Genomic DNA, 24,851 nt, shown 5'->3' on the forward strand with positions numbered 1-24,851 from the left:
GGCCATTTATATTATTGCGGGAACGTTAATCTAGAGACCAAGGAATGTTCTGGGGACCCGGGTTCAAATCCTGCCACAACAGTAAGTCAAATGATGACTGAGAATCCATTGTTGATTGTTTGGAAAACCCCATCTGGTTCACTGATGTCCTGTAGGGAAGGGAAGTGCCATCCTTGCCTGGTCTGGCCCACATGTGACTCCAAACTCTCAGCAATGTGGGTGATCTTAACTACCATCTGGGCAATTAGCGATGCACAATAAATGTTGGCCTAGCCACCAAAGCCCTTATCCCATAAATGAATCAAAAAAAACACTCCAGCCCCCTTGAAATAAAGGCCAACATTCCATTGGCCTTCTTGCCTACCTGCTGCATCCGTGTGCGAGCTTTCTGTATACCATGTGCAAGTCCCCCAGTCCCTTGTTGTAGTTTCTCTTTGTTTAAATTGTGCCGTACAGACAGATAGTGGAAAATCGACAACATAATTCTACATCTTGTCAAAAGTAACTCTCATATTCTTTCTACTCCACTGAATTACAGTAGTCGTTATATTCTTTTAACACATTTAAAAGGTTGAAAGGTTTGCAACTCAACTCGCTACTCAGGTCAGTTGCAAAAGTCTCCTCTGTAAGCAGGCATTTTTCAAAAAAATTAACGTCCATATATCAGATTCCAAGCTCAGTGACAAGCGAGGACTGGAACTGACTTTAATAGTTTTCATGGTTTAACAGTATCCAATGTCAGGCACAATGAATAGCCATACAAAGGTTGACATATTGTGTAGCGACGAGAAAAGGCACCAGGAAGATATCACTTAATGGAATGAGCTGGCCTGTGGCAAATGGGATTTACTGTAAGGGCCCCTTGACAGGCAGATCCATAGACAGGGTCTCTGTTTTGACATCAACACTGTTGACGCTTCACTCTCTTCACTTGCATGACTGTGTCTCTCAGCTCTTTCAATGTACTGTCCAACTGTTTATGTGACATCCAGACCCAAATGAGCTGCAATTTCCTCCATTTAAATGCTGGAAAGGTACTGGTTGTGGCCTCTGCTTCCAACAAACATTGTCTCCTTGCCACTAATATGTCATCCAGGTCACTGTCACAGGTTCAATCCTACAGCCCCTTGCCCCACATACAACATGGACATAGAGTCACAGAGGTTTATCCAGCAGGGAAGCAGGCCCTTTGGCCCAACTCATCCATGCCGACCAGGTTTCCTAAACTGAACTGGTTCCGTTTGCCTGCGTTTGTGCCCTATCCCTCCAAAGCTTTAAGCCTGGTCATCATCTCAACTTTTAGATGTGATAAAACGTGGGACTTTCACAAGAGGCGCAACTATTAAGGGAAAGCAAGGCACAGGACTATGTGCTCAATGTAAAGACCTCGAGGCTGGTGCATCAATGGAGCGATGTGAGGCCTGAAAACTATAATTCCCTCAATTCCTCAGACATCAACTCTCCAAAAGTCTAAACAGATTTGCAGCTTGCATCATTCTAAACATTTCCCTGGAGATTACTGATTCCCTGGGGAGTCAGATGGAAAAAAATCCTCCGACAGGCCATTCACTATAATAAAAGAACATAGAGAAGTACAACACAGGAACAGGCCCTTCGGCCCTCCAAGCCTGTGCTGATCATCATGCAGAGGCATACAGCTCCCAGCAGGGGAAAGCAATACATTTCTTGCCATCTTGTGGCAACATTAGGTTATGACAAGAAGTTCCCAAACTGAGTTAAAACCAAAAGAACTGCAGATGCAAACAAAGTTGCTGGGAAAGCTCAGCAGGTCTGGCAGCATCTGAGGAAGGGTCACCTGACCCTAAACGTTAACTCTGTTTGCTCCTTCACAGATGCTGCCAGACCTGCTGAGCTTTTCCAGTAACTTTGTTTTTGATCCCAGACTGAGTTAGTTGAGCCAGCCCTTCTTCCCAATTCCCGTCGCATCTGCTCCCAGGTTGAGGCATTCCACTCCTGAACATCTCCAATGTCCTTGTTTTTCAAGGGCCACAACATCCCCCCTCAGTGGTCGAAAATGCCCTCGACCGTGTCTCCCGCATTTCCTGCAACTCATCCCTCACACTCCCTCCCCACAAAAATAATAAAACAGAATCCCCCTCATCCCCACATACCACCCCACCAACCTCCAGATCCAACGCATCATCTTCCGACACTTCCGCCATTTACAATCCGACCCCACCAAAGACATTTTTCTATCCCCACCCTTGTCTGCCTTCCGGAGAGACCACTCTCTCCGAGACTCCCTTGTTCGCTCCACACTCCCCTCCAGCCCCACCACACCTGGCACTTGTCCCAGCAACCACAGGAAGTGCTAAACCTGCCCCCACACCTCCTCCCTCACCCCGATCCCAGGCCCCAAGAAGACTTTCCACATCAAGCTGATGTTCACCTTCACATCTGCCAATGTGGTATACTGCATCCACTGTACCCGTTGTGGCCTCCTCTACATTGGGGAAACCAAGCAGAGGCTTGGGGACCGCTTTGCAGGACACCTACTCTCAGTTCGCAATAAACAACTGCACCTCCCAGTCACAAACCATTTCAACTCCCCCTCCCATTCCTCAGATGACATGTCCATGAGCCTCCTGCAGTGCCACAATGATGTCACCCAGAAGTTGCAGGAATAGAAACTCATATTCCACTTGGGAACCCTGCAGCCCAATGGTATCAATGTGGACCTCACAAGCTTCAAAATCTCCCTTCCACCAACCGCATCCCAAAGCCCCAACCCCATCTCCTACCTACTAGCCTCATCCCACCCCCTTGACTTGTCTGTCCTCCCTGGACTGACCTATCTCCTCCCTACCTCCCCACCTACACTCACCTTTACTGGCTCCATCCCCACCTCTTTGAAGTGTCTGTCTCCTCTCCACCCATCTTCTCCTTTATCCAACTTCTTTACACCTGCCCCTCTCTCCCTGTTTATTCCAGAACCCCCTTCGCCTCCTGCATTTCTAAAGAAAGGTCTAGGCCCAAAACGTCAGCTTTCCTGCTCCTCTGATGCTGCTTGGCCTGCTGTGTTCATCCACCTCCACACCTTGGTATCTGAGTTAGTTGAGTGTCTAACTATCCAGAAACAAGGAAATGCAATATGCTAGAAATCTGAAACAAAAACAGAAATCGCTGGAGAAACTCAGCAGATTTAGCAGCATCTGCAGAGAGAGAAACAGGGTTAATGTTTCGGGTCCAAGTGCCTGAAGAGAGTTTTTGCTTGAGTGACTAGCCATGTCATACAAAGCCCCAAGATCAGGTTCCATAGAAACATAGGAAAGAGAGAAGGAATTAGCTAGATAATAAAATGTGAGGCTGGATGAACACAGCAGGCCAAGCAGCATCTCAGGAGCACAAAAGCTGACGTTTCGGGCCTAGACCCTTCATCAGAGAGGAGAGGAATTAGCTATTCAGTCCATTGAGCTTGCTCCACCATACAATATAGTCATTGCTGATCATTCAACTCAGTCCCCTGCTCCTGCTTTCACCCCATTCCCTTTGATCCCTTCAGGTCTATGAACAATATGTAACTCATTTTTGAAAACAATCAATGTTTGAGTCACAACTACTTTTATAGTCGAGAATTTCACAGGCTCCCCACTCTCTGGGTGAAGAACTTTCTCCTCAATCCAGTCCTAAATGGGTACCCAATATCCTTAGATTGTGAAGCCCCCACCCCACCTCCCCCCACCCACCTCCAGTCATCGAAAATAGCATTTAACCTATCTAATCTGTGAGTACTTACAAGGCTATTATGAGATCTTCCTCATTCGTCAGAACTTCATTGAAATATAGTCCTGACTGAACCAATCTCTCTCCATGTGTCAGTTCTGCCGTCAGTCTAGAAACCAGTCCAAGTTAGAAAAATTCAGCAATTATACTGATACTACTGGTTTTAGGTTGAGGGGAGAAAAATTGACCTTTGCTTCAGACAAGTTTATCTCTCTTGGATTTAAAATTAACAACTGGTCCAGTATCCACTGCCATTTGTGGAAGAGACTCTATCGCCTTTTGTGTGGACAAGTGCTTCCTAACATCGCTCCTAAATGGCCCCACCCTCATCCTCAGACTATGCCCTGCAGCTCTGGAATCCCCAATCAGTGGAAATAGTTTCTCTTTATCTATCCTGTCTCATTGTGTTCACCTCATTTGGTAGCAACGATAAAAGATGAGAGGAGAAATACATTGTTTAAAAACTCCTTACCCACTCGTTACATCATCAGTTCGTAGATTCTTGCCCAGGACATCACCATCGCTCATGTATCCGGCTACATCCATGTTGATGCCCTCCAGGCCCATGTCGTCCCCACTCTTCTCGGGGAGATCCGAGTGGCACACATTACTGCTGCGTGATGCCAGCTGCCTGCGGAGGGGCGTGGGGTACACGTAACGGCCAGACTCTGGGTGGACGTAACGGCTGGCATTTGACCGGGCAGGGTACCCGTTCCCCATCGATGGAGCATCTCCGGCCTGAAGGCGGGGGCTGGACTGTCCCAGTCGCCACGACAACGGGGCCTGCCTGCCTGTCATGCTGAGTATGCTGCGGCCACTGATCTCTGTGGTAACACTGCTGTCGAACGTTGTCTCCAGCGTGCTGAAAGGGAAAGGAAACTCCCCATTGGTGCAAGCAAGAACACCCAATCAATAAAAATCAAACCGGGCAAAGTAAGCCATTGCCAAAACGGCACCAGCTCATACACTGCTTTTATTTGAAACGGAATGGAATTCAAAGATAGAGAGCAAAAACAGAAATTGCTGGAAAAACTCAGCAGATCTGGCCGCCTGCGTCTATCAAGACTGGGCTGTTGAGTACACTCCAGGCTGTGATAGACAGATTTTTAATCGGTTAGATAATCAAGGGTTCAAGGACAAGGCAGGAGTTGAGTGGCAGGGTAGGCTCGATGGACAGAGTGGCCTACGTCTGGTCCGACATCTCACGGTTGTCATCATTCCCCCTTATTATAAATTTCAGAAAAAAACAAAGAGTAGTACAACACAGAAACAGGCCCCTTAGTCCACCAAACCTGTGCCAACACATTGCACCTTTCTAAACTAAAAAACTTCCGCAAAGCCCCTGTCCCACTATTCCCTGCCTAGTCATGTATCTATCAAGGTGCCTCTTCAATTGTTCTGTAACTGCCTCCACCAACTCCACTTGCAGCGCTTTCTAGCTACTTACCATCCTCTGTGTAAAAAAACCTGCTTCTCACATCTCCTTTAAACTTAACCCCTTTTATCTTAAACCTATGTCTCCTAGTAATTGACATTTCTACCCTGGGAAAAAGATTCCGAGTATCCATTCTATCCATACCTCACACACTTTTGTAAGCTTCTATCAGGTTGGCTTTCATCCTTCGACATTCCTGTGTATACATTGCAAACAACAGGGATCCCAGCACTGATCCTTGTGAAACACCACTGATCATAGATCTCCCATCAGAAAAATCACCCTTTCCACCATTACTCGCTGTCTTCTATGACTAAGTTAGTTCTGTACCCATCTAACCAGCTAACGACAAATCCCAATTGACTTCAACTTCTGTATCAGCCTAGCATGAGAGACCTTGTCAAAGGCTTGCGCAATTCCACACAGACAACATTCCCTGCCCTTCCCTCAACAGCCATCTTTGTCACAATCTCAAAAAACTCAATCAAGTTTTTGAGACACGTCCTAACCCTGCCTTTTGTTAGTAAGTCCATTTTTTTTTTCAAAAGGCAAGATCCTATCAACGTGAAGGGTCGAACTACAGCTCTGCAAAACTATTTCTAATAATCTGTGCTCAACAACTTGCACATTTTGCAAGAGACCCATTAAAATGTTCACAGCCAAGAGGAACACAGTTTGATATGACAGAGCAGCTGCATTCCGGAAAGTGTAACACACAGTCCAGGGCCATGTTGTTCAAAATGAAGATCAACTATTCCGGCTGTAACAGGCACTGCCCGGCCGGGAGGCAAAGGTGCATTCATCTGGCCAGACATCTGAAAATTATTTCCAGTTCATAGCCACGATGAACCACAAAGGCGGTCACTGAGATATAGAAAACAGGAGCAGGAATAGGCCATTCGGCCCTTTGAGCCTGCTCTGCCATTCAATATGATCGTGGCTGATCATTCAACTCAGTCAACGCAGTGTGGAGTTGGAGGAACACAGCAGGTCAGGCAGCATCAGCAGAACTGAAAAGTCAGACGTTTCAGGTTTGGTTTGCATCCTCCCCAGTCCTGACGAAGGGTGCAAACCTGAAACGTTGACTTTCCTGTTCCTCTGATGGTGGCTGGCCTGCTGTGTTCCTCCAGCTCCACACTGTGTTATCACTGACTCCAGCATCTGCAGTTCTTGCTACCATCCAACTTAGTCCCCTATTTCTGCTTTCTCCCCATATCCTTCGATCCTTTTAGTCCTAAGAACTACATCTAACTCCTTCTTGAAAACACTTAGTATTTTGGCCTCGGAGATAATGGGAACTGCAGATGCTGGAGAATTCCAAGATAATAAAGTGTCAGGCTGGATGAACACAGCAGGCCAAGCAGCATCTCAGGAGCACAAAAGCTGACGTTTCGGGCCTAGACCCTTCATCAGAGAGGGGGATGGGGAGAGGGAACTGGAATAAATAGGGAGAGAGGGGGAGGCGGACCGAAGATGGAGAGTAAAGAAGATAGGTGGAGAGAGTATAGGTGGGGAGGTAGGGAGGGGATAGGTCAGTCCAGGGAAGACGGACAGGTCAAGGAGGTGGGATGAGGTTAGTAGGTAGATGGGGGTGCGGCTTGGGGTGGGAGGAAGGGATGGGTGAGAAGAAGAACCGGTTAGGGAGGCAGAGACAAGTTGGACTGGTTTTGGGATGCAGTGGGTGGGGGGGAAGAGCTGGGCTGGTTGTGTGGTGCAGTGGGGGGAGGGGACGAACTGGGCTGGTTTAGGGATGCAGTAGGGGAAGGGGAGATTTTGAAACTGGTGAAGTCCACATTGATACCATATGGCTGCAGGGTTCCCAGGCGGAATATGAGTTGCTGTTCCTGCAACCTTCGGGTGGCATCATTGTGGCAGTGCAGGAGGCCCATGATGGACATGTCATCTAGAGAATGGGAGGGGGAGTGGAAATGGTTTGCGACTGGGAGGTGCAGTTGTTTGTTGCAAACTGAGCGGAGATGTTCTGCAAAGCGGTCCCCAAGCCTCCGCTTGGTTTCCCCAATGTAGAGGAAGCCGCACCGGGTACAGTGGATGCAGTATACCACATTGGCAGATGTGCAGGTGAACCTCTGCTTAATGTGGAATGTCATCTTGGGGCCTGGGATGGGGGTGAGGGAGGAGGTGTGGGGACAAGTGTAGCATTTCCTGCGGTTGCAGGGGAAGGTGCCGGGTGAGGTGGGGTTGCACCACCCTACCAACCTCCGGATACAACGCATCATCCTCCGACACTTCCGCCATTTACAATCCGACCCCACCACCCAAGACATTTTTCCATCCCCACCCCTGTCTGCTTTCCGGAGAGACCACTCTCTCCGTGACTCCCTTGTTCGCTCCACACTGCCCTCCAACCCCATCACACCCGGCACCTTCCCCTGCAACCGCAGGAAATGCTACACTTGCCCCCACACCTCCTCCCTCACCCCTATCCCAGGCCCCAAGATGACATTCCACATTAAGCAGAGGTTCACCTGCACATCTACCAATGTGGTATACTGCATCCACTGTACCCGGTGCGGCTTCCTCTACATTGGGGAAACCAAGCGGAGGCTTGGGGACCGCTTTGCAGAACATCTCCGCTCAGTTCGCAACAAACAACTGCACCTCCCAGTCGCAAACCATTTCCACTCCCCCTCCCATTCTCTAGATGACATGTCCATCATGGGCCTCCTGCACTGCCACAATGATGCCACCCGAAGGTTGCAGGAACAGCAACTCATATTCCGCCTGGGAACCCTGCAGCCATATGGTATCAATGTGGACTTCACCAGTTTCAAAATCTCCCCTTCCCCTACTGCATCCCTAAACCAGCCCAGTTCGTCCCCTCCCCCCACTGCACCACACAACCAGCCCAGCTCTTCCCCTCCACCCACTGCATCCCAAAACCAGTCCAACCTGTCTCTGCCTCCCTAACTGGTTCTTCCTCTCACCCATCCCTTCCTCCCACCCCAAGCCGCACCCCCATCTACCTACTAACCTCATCCCACCTCCTTGACCTGTCCGTCTTCCCTGGACTGACCTATCCCCTCCCTACCTCCCCACCTATACTCTCTCCACCTATCTTCTTTTCTCTCCATCTTCGGTCCGCCTCCCCCTCTCTCCCTATTTATTCCAGTTCCCTCTCCCCATCCCCCTCTCTGATGAAGGGTCTAGGCCCGAAACGTCAGCTTTTGTGCTCCTGAGATGCTGCTTGGCCTGCTGTGTTCATCCAGCCTCACATTTTATTATCTTAGTATTTTGGCCTCAAGAGCTTTCTGTGGCAGAGAATTGTCTGGGTCATTCCAAAAACAAAACTTTAAAAATCCATTGAACATAATTAAGAGAGAAGAATTAGGCTGCCAGAGAAATCCAAAATATGGAATTTTAACAGGATTACCAGAAACACTGAGTTGGCCATTTGTGGGATGACAAAGAGTGTTTCTGTTACAGATCAATGACCTCTCCCCAAACAAAACTTACAGCACTTTTTCTTCTTAAAGCGAAGCACATTATTTAAAATAAAGCATTTTTGAACCTGATTGGGCTGTTAAAATAAAAACATTCCCAGTTATTTCTCTTGTGGTCACATTACTGATCATGCCTGAGCGAACATTCTCAACTGATATGACAGTATTCAAACCCAAGTCATGGCTTGGATTATAACTTCATCACCTTGAGATTCTATGTTGGAAGAGTTAGTGGATAGTAACTGTGTAGCCAGGACATCAGACAAATCCCAGCTTGGTCAGTAATGGTGTATTTGCCTTGGATGTGGCAGGTAGTGGGTTAAAAATCAGAGGTTTGTCTTTTGAATCAGAAATGAAGTCGAAGATCCTTCAATCAACACTCTCAGAACAGATGGAACGACCATTCCTCTCACTGATCCCTGGGACCTTGTTCAGAACAAAGTGGCTATGGTGTGATTGTGTAACAATGGAGCCTGCATTTTAAAATCAATCATCGCTGTCAAGTGATATGGGACATTCTGAGGATTTAAAAGGGGTTACATATGTGTTACTTCCTTTTTCCTGCCCACTATGATTTAACTGTCTCTAAAATTAATCTAACCTTTCAAATTGTTGCTACTCTTACAAAAAGAAATGGGTGTTAAATTGCAAACACTGAAACGATTCATGTTAAATCTTCTATTTTATTAAAAGCCTGTGTTAACAATTTAGCCTTGCTGTGCTTTTAACCTCATGAAGCATTCTCAGCAATTGTAACCATTCAGTTATGTTCCTGACTGAACAGAAATGTGCTGCTTTTGATCAGTGCTGTATAACAGTCCAACAATGTACTGCTGTTGTATTGAAGTTCACAGCTGGAGCACTGAACGCCCTGCCGACTTTCTTTGCTTCAGCACCAACGGAAACCAAGAGAGGAAGCAAGAAAACACTGTAGCAAGATGAGATGATTCGTACCTGTGTGTGATCTGAGTCCCCCGTAAACTCGACATAGTCTCCTCCAGGTTCTGCCGGAGGTCAGCAATGTTCTTCACAGTGCGTAGCCTTCGGGTCTCTGGGTCCTCCCCTACAGACACAGAAAAGCCTCTGAAAGTTAGCGCTTCAGGGCAATGGCAGTCATTGCATACAATTCTGGCCGTTCTGCTGCAGGCAGGATGTTTTTAAACTGGAAACGGGTGCAAAAAAGATTTACAAGGATATGACCAACACTGGGAGGTTTGACCTATGAGGAGAGGTAGGATAGGCTGGGGCTTCTTTCCCTGGAGTGTAGGAGGTTGAGGGGTGACCTTATTGAGGTTTATAAAATCTAGACAGGTATAGATAAGGTGAATAGCTAAGGTCTTTTCCCCAGGGAAGGGGAGTACCAAACTACAGGGCTTATGGTGAGAGACGAAAGATTTAAAAGGGACCTGAGGGGCAACTTTTTCACACAGATGATGTTGTGTATGTGGAATGAGTTAACAGAGGAAGTGGCAGAGACGGGTACAATTACATTTAAAAGACATTTGGACAGGTACCTGGATTGGAAAGGTTTAGAGGGATATGGGCCAAATGCTGGCAACTAGTTTAGGAAACCTGGTTGGCATGAACGAGTTGGGCTGAAAGGTCTGTTTCTATGCTGCATGACTCTATAACTTTTAGAGTCTTGCACATATCGAGTGAAATTTATATTCCTTCACAGTCAGCAACATGGCGCAATAGTGGTTAGCACTGCTGTCTCACAGCACTGGGGACCCAAGCTCGATTCCAGCCTTGGGCTAATGTCTGTGTGAACTTTACATGTTTTCCTCTTGTCTGCCTGGGTTTCCTCTCACAGTCCAATTTTGTGCAGGTTAGGTGGATTGGCCACGCTATATTGTCCCATTGTGTCCAGGGATGTGGAGGTGAGATAAGTTAGCCATGGTAAATGTGGGTTTACAGGGATAGGATTGATCTTCAGAGGGTCGGTGCAAACTTGATGGGCCAAATGACCTCCTTCTCCATAGGACGGATTCGAAGACTCCATTTTCACGCCAGAAAGGCATATCATGGTGAGCCTCAAACTATCATCCACTTACAAATCAAACAATAAATAAAAAACAATTCAGCTAAAAATAATTAAGAATAGAATGTTTTTCTAGAATTTCATTCCGAACCTTAACATTTTTTGATTTTTTATATAAATACGCGAACAGTACTTTGAATAATTCTCAAATGCTGCCCATTTTCTGTTGCTATTTCATCCGGATGAAATTTTAAATAGTTTCTCATCAACCTGCTGCTTCGAATGAAGGTCACTACTGGTATCTTCTTTAATTGGAGGAAACTACAGGGCCTTGGTCTCAGGTGATAGAGGAGAACCATTTCATGGTGTAACTAACTAACTGTTTTTTGTAGTCAACAAGAAATATTAGCAACTCATTGCAGGATGCATTGATGTGACAGATAACATAACATATGCCTTGAGGATCATCAGGCCTCACTCCGTTGAGATCCTAAACTGTTCCGTTCACATGTCCACATGACGTCATCATTGTGGGTGGTGCTTAGAGAACTCCTCAATAATAACACTTTTAGAACCCTACATGACGCTGATCTGCCTCAGCAATGCCTAACTCTCCTCATGGGGTTATTCAGCCTTTTATTGGATACCAATCTCAGAGGAAGTCAATTAAAAGATTTTTTTCATGAATTCATAAGATGTAGCATGCATTTATTACCTATCCCTACATGCCCTTCCAAAGGTGGTGGGGCCCAGCTGCCTTCTTGACCCACTGCAGTCGATGTGCTACAAGTAGACCCGCAATGCTGTTAGGGAGGGAATTCCAGGATTTTGACCCCACAACTCCAAAGGAACGGCGATATATTTCCAAGTCAGGATGCTGAGTGGTTTGGAGGGAAACTTGTAATTGGTGGTGTTCCCATGTATCTGCTGCCTTTGTCCTTCTAGATGGCAGTGGTCAGTGGATTGGAAGGCCTGTCTAAGAACCTTTAGTTAGTTTCTGCAGTACATTATATAGATGGTATACACTACTGGTGCCAATCAAATGGGCCACTTTGTCCTGGATGATGTTGAGCTTCTTGAGAGTGGCTGAAGCTGCACTCACCCAGACCAATAGGGGGATATCCCTCACACTCCTAACTTGTGTCTTGTAAATGGTGGGCAGGTTTCAGAGTGTCAGGAAGTGAGTTACTGACCACAGTATTCCTAGCCTCTGACCTACTCTAAGAGTCACTGCACTTAGTATGCCTAGTCCAGTTCAGTTTCTGGTCAATGGTCAGCCCCAGAATGTTGACTGTGGGTGTTTCACTTCAGTTGCTTCCTGGAATATCCCTGTGCCAGCCCGTTTTAGGGTTCCAAACCGAAAAGCAAAATTTAGCCCTACAAAATTCTATTTGTGATATCATATATATTCTGCCTCACCAACAGATAGTAGGAACTGCAGCTGCTGGAGTCAGAGATAACACAGTGTGGAGCTGGAGGAACACAGCAGGCCAGGCAGCATCAGAGGAAAACAAGAAAGTCGACGTTTCGGGTCAGGACCCTTTTTCAGAAATGGGGGAAGGGGAAGGGAGCTCTGAAAAAATAAAGAGAGGAGGGGTAGGGCTGGGGAAGGGAGGTGGGATGGTGATAGGTGAGCGCAGGTAGGGAATGGTGGGGATTGATCAGAGACTTGGGAGGAGTACTAGGTGGGAGTGAAGATGGACAGGTTGTGTCAGGTCAAGGAGGTTATCGCCTGCCTCACCAATCTTTACTACAGCAGTCTGAGCTATAAATACTAAGGGTATCACTGTGCCTGTCTCTGCAGAGCCTGTAATAAGATGGTCTATTGTTTTGACAGGTTGTCCCCAAGTTATTTCTTCTTCCCTCCTCAAAGTCCTAAGTTTTATTGTTAACCTATGCTGGAGTTACTGAACTTAGCTGGACAGGTACGTAAACAGGTGAGATTTGGCACTATTGTAGCCTCCAAGTTTCTTACTTAAATGTTCATCCTTTAGGAATGATCTAACCATCAGAGGCTCCCCTCTGAACCTGTCATCCTCCCCTTGAAAATCATCTTTTCAACTCCCTATGATCAAACAGAACACCTGCGATCACACAATTTCAACACCTCACAAACGTTGACTTTTACTCCATCTTCCACCCAAAGTGCTCAAGGTTTGAAAGCTGGCAACAAGTTCATCGCCATTTTCCTGTCTTTTCAACAGTGAGTCTCTCAAATTAAGTTCCCAGCTGCGCCGCAGCCCCATGTCAAAGGCATTTAACAGCAACCATAAACGTGAAATTGTTTTGAATTTCAAACAAAAGCAGAAATTGCTGGAGAAGCTCAGCAGGTCTGTCAGCATCTGTTGGGAGAAAACAGAGTTAACACTTCAGGAAGTTCTGAAGAAGAGTCATACTGGGCTCAAAACAATAATGCTGATTTCTCTCCACAGATGCAGCCAAACTTGCTGAGTTTCTTCAACCACTTCTGTTTTTATTGCAGATCTCTAGCATCCACAGTTCTTTGTTTTATTTGAATTTTGAACAATTTCTTTAACTATCAAACAGCATGCCTTTATCCTTAATTTCAATCACTATTATACTTACTGTTGAGATTCTGATAAAAATCAAGCATTTTCAGCAAACCCTGCTCATTAACATGAGCAATTCCTTCCCAAACACATGTGTGCTGAATGTGCACTTGACACAACTTGATGCTGCTATCGATAAACAAGCTCCTGTCTCGAGCACTTCGGCTTAATCCTGGTTTAGCCAACTGCTCCTGCCCTCTGCTCCTCAATCCACAAAGCTGTGGAATCTTGCTCACAGCAAATCCAGGTTTGGCCTGTTCTAAATATCCATTTTCTGACCCCAGGGTCTTCCTCAGATTCCGGGAAGAACTGAGCTCTCCAGCAGTGGCTAGCAGCTTCACATCATCTCGTCCTTTTGGTTTATAAAATAGTTTTGATTCTCTCACGGCACGTGCGTAGCCCCAAGACAGCAGAGAGTTGCCAAGTGCGCTTCTTGGTTTTGCTTCATAATGCCCAGCAGTTTCAGATGTATAAACGTGATTTCTACCACTTGGCTGATGCATTTTTGGAAAAACAGCATACGGCACCTTTTTAGTTACTCTTCCTGGTTGACATTTGACTTATTGCAACTCAAAGGAAACGTTTTTTATCCTGTTAAAACGCCAAAGAAACACTTGTGTCGGGTTCGTCTCTGCTCTCAGTAGATATCTAACTCACGATAAGAAATGTAATTCAGGCTACAAATTGTGGGAGTGTAACTTTGTTGCTCAGCCCCAGGTTCAAACTTTGGAGAGCAGCAGCTTCTCAGCTGGGTTTACAGGCCTCGCTTCGAAGAGATTGGTTTGTCTTTCTCCAGGCTTCTTCAGCTGCTGTTTAAAATGACTGATGGTAAAAAGATGCCTGTTGTGTGCTTGGATCGGGCACACAAGAGAACAACTTATTGACAAAACTTTGGTCATTACAGAGGCCAGCTTTGAATCCTCACACCATTTAATATTCATCTGGTGTTTCTCTTTTTCATACTTTTATTTGTCTTCCTTTAAAGACTGCCAGGGCACAAACAGCTAGAAAGGCACAATAAGAGCTGGCCAAACCTCAGACTACAAAACACCCATTCAGTACCTTTAATGCACTGAATCCTGCTCTATTGAAGGATCTATGGCCACAGTTCTTTTTTCTCTCAGTTCCTCCCCACTTGCAAAAAAAAGAGAATGCATTCTAGTCTTCAGAAGAAAAATCAGAGGTTAATTTATGTTTTCTTGCCATTTTCAGTCAAACTGGATCTGAGAATTTGTAAGATTTTGTTATCAGGGAAGAGGAGTTTTTTTAAAAAATTGTTAACTACGTCCTACTGGTTTCTTTTTAATAAACTGTAAGATTATCTACTGTTGGAAATGTAAATTTATGACATGAATCAATTTACTTTGAAGTACTCCCGGTGTTGCTGTACGTAATAGAGGAGAATGACAATTTCACATTACTTAAACAGAGCTGATTCAGCAATGGCAGGTTTGAAATTATAACCAACATAATACCTCCAAAAAGAATTTTCAACCTTTTGCTGATTTCAAACCCTGCTTAGCAGTACCTAGCTTTATTAAAACACCCATTAAGAGTTTCTTCAATATTTTGTTTTGAGAAAAACACTGAAGCTAATAAAAATATATTCAAGGCACAGTAGATGTCTGTGACATTGTAACCTTTCTGTACAGACACACTGTTGTAAAGAAGTAAGTAGGTGTAGGAATTGGGAAGTGAGCTAATGGGAATAGCCTAAATAGTTTGGTTTGTCATTTGACCTGTTAAAGGTTCTCGCTGTTAAAATCCAGTGTAACAGAGACATGGTGTGTTTAAACAAAATCCATCAGTTGCCCAAGATGGTTTCAGCACTGATTTGAGCCACAAATGTTAAGGGCCGTTGATAGATGGGGGAAGAAGGGTTTACAGATGGGAAGCTTTAGACAACACTTTAACTGAGAGGCTCACTGCCGTAAAACACTGGTGAGTACTGAAACCCCTTCCTGACCATGACTCAAAACGCGATAGTATTCAATTGATGCAGCAGCCAAACTGTGGAAGAGGACAGTTTCCCACTGTAACGGAATGAACAAAGCAATCAGCAGAAAACAAAACCTAACTCAGCAACCAAGCTCCTCGTCAACCAGTCACTGTGAGTCCTCAGCTCCTGCCACAAATCTGAGCCTCTTACAGGTTTTATTTCGTGTTCTGAGCTGCCGTGGACTTGAGTGAACTGTGCAAAAGGTAGAAACAGATTCGATAGTAGCTTTTCAAAAGGGAATTTCATTAATAGCTGAAGAGGAAGATGTTGCGTGGCTTTAAGGAAAAGTACTGGACAAGCCTACAAAAGATAACCAAGTGTGAAGGGTCTAGGCCCGAAACGTCAGCTTTTGTGCTCCTGAGATGATGCTTGGCCTGCTGCGTTCATCCAGCTTCACACTTGGTTATCTTGGGTTCTCCAGCATCTGCAGTTCCCATTATCTCAGGCCTACAAAAGAGCCCACTTGTCTGTCCTCAGCTTACTGCTCCAGTGAATCGCAGCACAAACTGGAGGAACAACATCTCATCTTCACACTTGGCATTTTACAGCCTTCTGGACTTAATATTGAGTTCAGCACCATCAAATTGTGAACCAACTTCCATTTCTTCTCTTTCTTTTAGCTTTACGTGTTACATTCCGTGTCACCATGCCCTCTTGCCCCTCCCCCAACACTAGTGGGACTGCCTTCTCTTTCAAACCTGGCAGTTAGACATACCATTGTTCTGCCATTCTCATATTCAGATCACTTAATCTGAATTAATAATATCTTTCCTTCCCCAGCACTCTACACCCCACCACCTCCACACCTCTTCTTCCAACTGTAGCATAAATGCTACCCCTCTACACTTCAGGTCAGCTCCGATCTTTTAGTCATCTAGACTCGAAACATTTGCTCGCTCTTTCTCCATGGAAGCAGTCTGAGCCGCTGTGACCTCCAGCACTCAGAGACAGTAAGATCTGCAGACGCTGGAGTCAGAGACAGGCAGGGTGGAGCTGGAGGAACACAGCAGGCCAAGTGCATCAGAGGAGCAGGAAATTTGAAGGCGTCACAGGTAGACAGGCTGGTGAAGAAAGTGTTTGGCACATTTGCCTTTATTGGTCAGAGCACTGAATGTAGGAGTTGGGACGTCATGTTGTGTCTGTACAAGACATTGGTTAGGCCAATATTGGCCACTCTTCTATAGGAAGGATGTTGTGAAACTTGAAAGGGTGTGGAAAATATTTACAAGGATGTTGCTGGGACTGGAGGGTTTGAGTTATCAGAAGAGGCTGAATTGGATGGAACATTTTTCCCTGGAGTTTCAGAAGCTGATGGGGTGACCACAAACAGGTAGGGCATAGATAGGGTGAGTAGCAAAAATCCTTTCCCAAGGGTAGGGGCATCCAAAATTAGGGGGCATAGATTTAGGGTGCAAGGAGAAAAATTTAAAAAGAACCTCTCAGGCAACTTTTTCACACACAAGAGAGGTGCATTTGTGGAATGAGCTGCCAAAGGAAGTGGTAGAGACAAGTACAATTATAACATTTAAAAGATATCTGGAGAGGTGCATGAATAGGAAAGGTTTAGCGGGAAATGGATCCAGGCAACTGGGTCCTGCTTGGTTTGGGATAGCTGGTCATCATGGGCGAGTTGGACCGTAGGGTCTGTTTCTGTGATATGTGAATCTAAAACTCTATTCATTAAGCCATGTTGACACTGCCTCATCAACTTGAACTCTTTAAAAGCCTTCCTACAGCTTTTTTAATAATAGCTTCTATGTTTTTTTCTTTGACAGACAGCAAGCTAACGAGCCTGCAATTCCCTGCATTTCATCTGCCTCCCTTTTTGAATAGAGTTACATTCGCTTCCAACTCAATGGGACAATCCCTGGTTCAAAGGAATTTTGGAAAAGTAAACCAAGAGCATTAGTTTTATCTCACTGGCGACTATCCTTGAACCTAATCTGCCAATTTACTTCAGCCACGTCTGCTTTCATGCCCTCATAATTGCCTTTACCAAATGTAAAAAGCAAATCTCAGATTCCCTCCTCTCTCCCTCATACTGTATTTAAAACTAATTATCTGATGGTCACTGCGAAGGTCATTGCCTTCAATGTGGGAGGTCATTAATTGATTCGATCTTGTTGCACCATGCCACCGTTAGTTGTCTCTACCTCAGTTGATCAAGGAGGTTCCATAGATACCTGTTCGGAAAAATGATGGTGCCTGATGGTATTAGATGGATCTAATACCATGATTGTCTTGGTGAAGATTCATCTAACAACATCATTAAATATTTCATGAATTATCAAAGTACAATTAATGATAGGGCCTTGAGTAGAGTTGCAGAACAGAGAGGCTTAGGAGTTCAGGTATATAATTCTATGAAATTTGCATCACAAGTAGACAGAGTGGTTAACAAGATGTTTAGCAAGCTTTCTTTCATTGCTCAGACCTTTGAGTATAGGAATTGGGACGTCATGTTGAGGTTGTATTGGACATTGGTGAGGCGTCTTCCGAAACAGTGTCCAGCTATAGGAAAGATACTATTACATTGGAGAGGGTTCAGAAAAGATGTTACCAGGAATGGAGAGTTTGAGTTTTTAAAATAGCCTGGAGAGGGTCGAGACTAGAAAGTTGAGGGAAGGACCTTACAGAGGTTCATAAATTATAAGGGGCATAGATAAGGTGAATAGCAAAGGTCTTTTCCCTAGGCTGAGGGAAGTTCAAAATTTAGGGTCATATTTTTAAGGTGAGAGGAGAAAGTTTTAAAAAGGACATGAGGGGCAACTTTTTTACACAGGGACTGGTTCACGTGTGGAATGAAATTCCACAGGAAGTGGTGAGGCAAGTACTGTTACAGCATTTGAAAGACATTTGGATCAATAAATGAATAAGAAAGTTTTAGAGGGATATGGGCCAAAGATGGGCAAGTGGGACTAGCTTAGTTTGAGAACATGGTTGACAATAGGCAAGTTGTTTGTAGGGTCTGTTTCGATGCCGTATGAGTCTATGGTGCCTCTATAGTTATGACTGGTTAGTGCATCATACAGCAGGGATCAACTGTGAAAACCTGCTGATTTCCACATTGTCATATCAGGACACTGAATGTTATCCATCTCTACTGAACTGCCAAAATAATCCTGCGATGTTCTCCCTTTCATGGATAAACACATTCCTAGACGTGAACGATAATTTCAATAATACTATAGTTTTATTTTTCATTAAGGTTTCCAGCTTAACAAGAAATAAGTTGGAGGCGCTAATATGCATAACTCTAGATTACAACACTACAGCTGCACATCCCCAGAGCAAAATTGTGAAGAGATGCTAGTTAAGTGGCAGTGTCACTGGCCTAGTATTCCAAAGGTGGAGGTTCATAGGTTCAAATCCCACCAAAGGATTTTGGTTAAATGAATAAATGTGCAGGTTCAGTGCAATGTCACTGACTTTTAGTGGCTTACTGAAATGGATTAGCAAACCGCTCAGTTTAAGGGCAGCTAGGGATGGGCAACAAATATTAATGTTGCCAGCAAATCCCACAAAAGCATAAACGGAGAGAAGAAATAATTGGGCTTCCCGAGTGGGCTGTGAAGCACAGAGTCAGAATTCAAGCCATGCAGAGAAAGACAACTTTAAAGAAAAGCAGCAAACAAAACAGAAAGTGCTGTAAAAGGGTCTCAGTTCCTGAAGCGTTAACAACAACATTAACTCTGATTTCTCTCCACAGATACTGCCAGTCCTGCTGAACTTTTCCAGCAATTTCTGTTATTGTTTCCGATTTACAGCATCCGCAGTTCTTTCAGTTTTTTTTAATCCAGTATCTGCAGTTTTTTGTTTCTTTTTTTAAAAATGTTGCTTTATGGTCGACAAGGATCTCAATGGTGATGAATTTCAAACTTTTAGATTCGGTCTCTGTGGTCAAGAATTCCACAGATTTTACAACTCTCTGAGAGAAAAATCAATAGCTCCATATCCCTATCCTAACTGGGTGACCGCTTACTCTGAAATTCTGCCCTCTGGACCTAGATTCTCCCACAGGGGCGAAGTGTCTCTCAGCATCTATCCTGACAAGTCCCCGAAGAATCCTGTACATTTTAAAAGGTCAGCTCTCATTCTTCTAAACTCCAATGCATTTTGATGTCACTGCGATATTGTCCTGAGAGCCCTCTGAAGTCCCTTTTGGATGCTGTTGTTTTGTTCGTCTGCCCTAACATAGAACTGTTAACTCAGACTGTGAAATGAATTACTCTGCTTTCAATAATTTACTTCAGAAGTGTTCAACTAAGAGAAAACATGGAGAAGAAAAGTTTGAATATGTGCATATCCTGCGATGTTACTGTGGCTGTATGTACAGGGATTGAAACACTTAGTATCTACCCCATGAAACCTGGCCAAACATTACAATGTACAGGAGGGGAAAAAAAAGGAACAAATAGACTCATTATTCTATTTCCTAATTACTCAGGCACTTGGAAAGGATGAAGGAAGGAATCGCAACATTATGCTGTGTTCCCTCAATTATCTTATAAATTGGCAAAAGAGCTTGCCAATAGCTTAGAAAATTTAATCAGCCAGGAGCTAAAATCATACAGCACTTGGCCCCATCCTTCGCTTCCACTGAATTAGCAGATATTCACTGGGAAGCTGCAGAGAGTGACCATAAGTCTCTTTGTCCCTAAATTAGAGGAGGGCAAGAGAACAGCACAGAAATGAGCAGCTGTTGGTACCTCAGGTAGTTGATGGCCAAGTGGCATTATTGCTAGACTGTTAATCTGGAGACCCAGGTTCAAATCCTGCCACGGCAGATGGTGGAATTTGAATTCAATAAATATCTGGAATTAAGAGTCTAATGGTGACTGTGAATCCGTTGTTGATTGTTGGAAAAACCCATCTGGTTCACTAATGCCCTTCAGGGAAGGAAACTGCCGTTCTGGCCTGCAAACCTACCGCAATGTGGTTTACTGTTAACCGCCCTCTGACATGGCAGTTAGGGATGGACAATAAATGCTGGCCTGGCCAGCGATACCCTCAGCCCGTGAATGAAACAAGGAAAAAAAAAATCATGACTGGCATTGGGATTGACTTTGTGGAGATGATCTTGTTCAGACGCCCCACAATTAAATCAACCGCCAGACTAAACACCTCAGACAAGACAGTGAAGGAGCAGTTAACATTCAAGGAACTGCAACCCAATACAGTCAATGCCTCTGAAAGAACAGGAAAAATGAACCAAAAAAAGTTCAAGTTATCATAAAGAATGGTTTGGCTATACAGAATTTGAGTATGGCTGGGAAAAAAAGAATTCCTCTTTCATCAGAGGTAATGGGAACGGCAGATGCTGGAGAATCCGAGATAACAAGGTGTGGAGCTGGATGAACACAGGAGCTGATGTTTCAGGCCTAGACCCTTCATCCGAAAAGGGGGATGGTGAGACGATTCTTAAATAAATATGGAGACGGGGGAGGCAGATCGAAGATGGATAGAGAAGATAGGTGGAGAGGAGACAGACAAGTTCAAGGGGCGGGGATGGAGTAGAGGTGAGTATAGGTGGGGACGTAGGGTCAGTCCGGGGAGGACGGTCAAGTCAAGGAGGTGGGATGAGTTGTGAGAATAACAATTTAGAAGGGAAAATCAATGTTTATACCACATTAGAGTGCTGATTGGTTAGCAGGTGGGCTCTGACTTCTTGAGGCATTTGAATGAAAAACACAGCCTTTAATGATAACTGACAGCTTACAGCGAAGCTTTTCATAAATTTCACATGAGGCAGATTGACCCAGGTAAAGGTATTGCCCTGCGAAATGAACCAATCAATAGCAATCACCGATATTATTGAGTTTAAACGACCACAATGTATGCATGTTCCTACGTTGGCTAAGAACAGGGCCCTATGTATGAATATGTGGAACTTCTAGTAGATGTAATTGTGCCACACTGCAAGCCCAACAGGGAATCTGAAATTGCTTGCCCATGTCATTCTTTATACACTCAGGATTATCCAGCAAATGTTGCCCAATGGCAGAACTATAACCTAAATTGGATACCAGGCGGTGAGTCTTGCAAGCAGAGGGTGCTTGCTGCTTGTGAGCAGCCAATATGATCCTTCGGTTGTTGTCTGTATGGTCCTCATCCCTGGCATCACACCAGCAGTAAAATTCATCTACAACATTACTCATTTGGGTGACAGGTCATTCTCTCTTGGCTGGACAAGAGCATTGTGTCAGTGGCAATTTTACGCTCATGCATAGAAGCCATGCAAAACAGCTGTTTGCACTTGTCACTCAAATCTTTGGTACAGGTCACCTTTCCTGAGTAAGCTGAGATAGACAGAGCACTTTTTAGGACCTAAATGACAGCTTTAAGGCTATTCATGAGTTTGTACAAATATTTGGCGAGAAATGATCCGATAGGGATTATGCCTATCCCACTGGATGACTTTGATTGGCCTTTCTCAGCGTCAGGTTTCCACAGTGATAAAATGACTTGGGCCCTATTTACAAGGTCGATGGTAAAGCCAACTTACAGCAACTGGAACTGTAGGAATCCTAACGCGATTGAACGGTAAAGGTGGTTTGCAGTAGGTGGCTCCCACTAATTTCGCATTTAGCACAGGGAGGAAAAGGAGCTCAACTGACTGCTCCATTTCAAACTTGAATTTAAGAGCAGGATGAAGCCATTACCATGTGTAAGGAATTCTTAAATGCAGCTTTGGATTGAAAAATAGCAAAGGCATCATCAACATATCAGAAATATGCAAGGGGTAGGAGGTTGACATTACATAGAAGGCACATGCACAAAGCTATTTTGTAAGCATTGGGCTTAGTGGGATCCCACGGTATCACCATTTATATGGGCATAAATGGCATCATTTAAACTGAACTCAACTACCACTACTGATTCACACAATAGTGCCATGTCTAGATTGTGATAATACAGTGCTATAGCACAGGCATCTATGGCTTTGTTGAGTGCTACATTATCTACTCGTCTAGCAATGGCTCATTTCTCAAGGCAATGCTCTGGCCAATCAAAGTCAATCTGCCTGGTTTAAAATGTAAACAAAGCTTGGTTGTTAACTGTCAATCAGCATTATTCAGTGCATTCTTCAGGATAAAACCTCTACCACTCAAGAGGCCAACTTGCCAATCATTAAACCATGCAACACTGAGAAACAGGAACTGGAATAGGCTGAAAAACAGAAGTTGCTGGAAAAGCGCAGCAGGTCTGGCAGCATCTGTGAAGAGAAATCAGTTAACGTTTCGGATCCGGTGACCCTTCCTCAGAACAGGAGTTGGCTGTTCAGCCCCTCAAGCCTGCTTTGCCATTCAATAGGGTCATGGCTGATTTGACACTCTTCCCATCCACTTTCCTGCTCGTTCCCCATAATCTTTGATTCCCTGACTAATCATGAATCTATCTATCTCAGCCTTAAATATACTCACAGCTCTCTGTGGCAAGGTGTTCCAAAGAGTCACAACGCTCTGAGAGAAGAAATTCCTCTTCATCTCAGTCTTAAATTGGTGCTCCTTTATTCTGAGGCTGTACCCTCTGGCTCTAGCCTCTCCCATGAGGGGAAACATCCTCTCAGCATTTACCCTGTCAACCTCTTAAGAATCTTACATGTTTCAATAAGTTCATCTCTCATTCTTCTAAACTCCAGTGAATAGGCTCCCATTCTGTTTAACCTTTCCTCAACAGATAAATCATCCAAGTGAACTTAGTATAAATGTTGGCTTTACTCTTGCACTTGTCCTCTTGTGAAATGTCCTGTTAGGTACAAGACGAAACACGTTGACAAGATGGGGCCTTTTTCAGCAGTAAAGTATTTTCACCAGATGAAATCTACAGAAAATCTTCCATTAATATCAATGCAGACCAATAAAATATTTCAACAAGAGACAGTGCCAACATTAGCTATTATGTGGGTTAATGGCGGGAGCACTCAGAGAATCGGCAGTAGAAGTGAAGTTCTTTTGTGCCTTGTGTTGGTGTCCTTAGCAAATTCTGCGGAGCTCCACAAACACTGATGCCCTCCTAGAAATCAGTGATGAAGCTTCCCAAAGGTGCTGCCAGCTGCCCAAGCAAAAGCAGCTATAGCAATGCAGACTTTTTAAAATTAGTGCACAGCAACCAAAACAACACTGCAAGAGGGAAACACTTGAGCAATAATGTTGAATACAAATTTTCAAGGTGGTGGTGTCACATTGTGAGAAGTGCTTGGGCCCACAGGCAGTGATTAACATTATAACTTTGGAAAATATCAGTTTGGTATTCTGTGCTTTACAAAATGATGAGATGCGCTTTCTGAAAGAGCTGGGAAATTTCTATGTTTCTTTCGTACATTCTTTATCAGTCATCGCTGCACAAACTTTACGTTAACAGCTGACTCAGCAGAGAAACTGGAAGACTCCATGACTACATCTGTACCAGGACACAATTTATCCTTATCCATACTTCTGTGATACAAGATCAAAATTGCAGAGCTCTCAATTAGTCCAGAATCCATGTTTGCACAATACTGCAGAAATTATAAATAAACAACCTTGAGCCTTTCAACAAACACTCTTTCAACACTGATGCCTTATAAATGTACTTAAAACCTGGGTTAATACTCACCAGGCAGATCCTCGATGCACGTTTGTCCATTTTTGCTGTACAGAACAGTATCCATATTCACTCCCCCTGTACCAGATTCAGTCATCACATTTCCTTCGTTGTCGGTCTGTGACCTAAAAAAACAAGGCACTGTAAATATAAACTTGGTTTAATAGAGTGGACAGAGGACCCATCTGCATAATTTAACGGTCTCTTATGAAGTAATCGTACAGAACTACAAAAATGCAGTCAACCATAGTTAAATCAGTTCCTCGCATACAAAAAAATTATTGAGTTGCAGAACAATTCATATTATCGACCTTCTGCAACAGAAATAGTTTCAGTGGTTTACCAGCTTAACATTTAAAGTAGAAAATTTAAATAAAACCCTATTGTACAGGATATATAACTTTTTTTAACAAGTTAATTACATTTGCATTCAAATTATTGCTTTTCCTCAACTTCCAGATTATTTTCTTTCATAAACATTTAATTTCACACCTTTGGTCCAAGCAGGAAGTAAGGATAAATCAATTGTGAATGGACTCTAGCACACTGCTTGCTCCTTACTCGATGAGTTCGGACCTGTTCTTTCTCCAACACTGCATCCGCCCCCACCAATCCTTTGGAAAGCCACTTTTCTGACTTCCCTCACAAAGAAAAATAATGAGGTCAGAAGAGGCAGCTGCACAGAAGACTGGGAGCCACTCCAAAGTAGTTACAGCAAAAGAACCGAGCAGCCCTGTCTTCACAAGTCTTGGCAAAGCAATTGGATAAGGAAGAGGGAGGGCCTAGCTCAGTTAGGATGTACATGCCTCTTGCAACACTAATGTAGAATTCAGACAACTGAGAGGCAAGTCAATGGTACTCCCCAAAATTTTGTTGTAAATATCTTCCACCTTTTGCTCCAGCAACTGAAAACCCTGATTTTTTTTTGCTCTTGTGGTAAATTTTAATGACAAATGAGATGTTCCAAAGGACTGGTGAGTCCAGAACCAGGGCTCACAGTCCAATGATAAGGGCTAAGCCATATAGGACTGAGATGAGGAGAAATGTCTTCACCCAGAATTCTCTGCCACAGAAA

The 24,851-nt window shown here is 44.3% G+C and overlaps 1 protein-coding gene across 4 annotated transcripts in view; it reads right to left on the minus strand.

Annotated features, from left to right (window-relative positions):
* Positions 1-24,851, minus strand: part of nav2a (neuron navigator 2a) — a 566,581-nt gene that overhangs the window by 238,563 nt on the left and 303,167 nt on the right. For all 4 annotated transcript variants that reach the window (XM_059652190.1, XM_059652189.1, XM_059652188.1 and 1 more), the window contains 3 exons: positions 23,789-23,901; positions 9,595-9,703; positions 4,217-4,606 (listed from right to left, as the gene is read on the minus strand). In XM_059652190.1, the coding sequence (XP_059508173.1) occupies positions 4,217-4,606; positions 9,595-9,703; positions 23,789-23,901 (612 nt within the window). The remainder of the gene's footprint in view (positions 1-4,216; positions 4,607-9,594; positions 9,704-23,788; positions 23,902-24,851) is intronic.

Source organism: Stegostoma tigrinum, chromosome 17 (assembly GCF_030684315.1).
Source record: "Stegostoma tigrinum isolate sSteTig4 chromosome 17, sSteTig4.hap1, whole genome shotgun sequence".
Classification (NCBI taxonomy): Eukaryota; Metazoa; Chordata; class Chondrichthyes; order Orectolobiformes; family Stegostomatidae; genus Stegostoma; species Stegostoma tigrinum.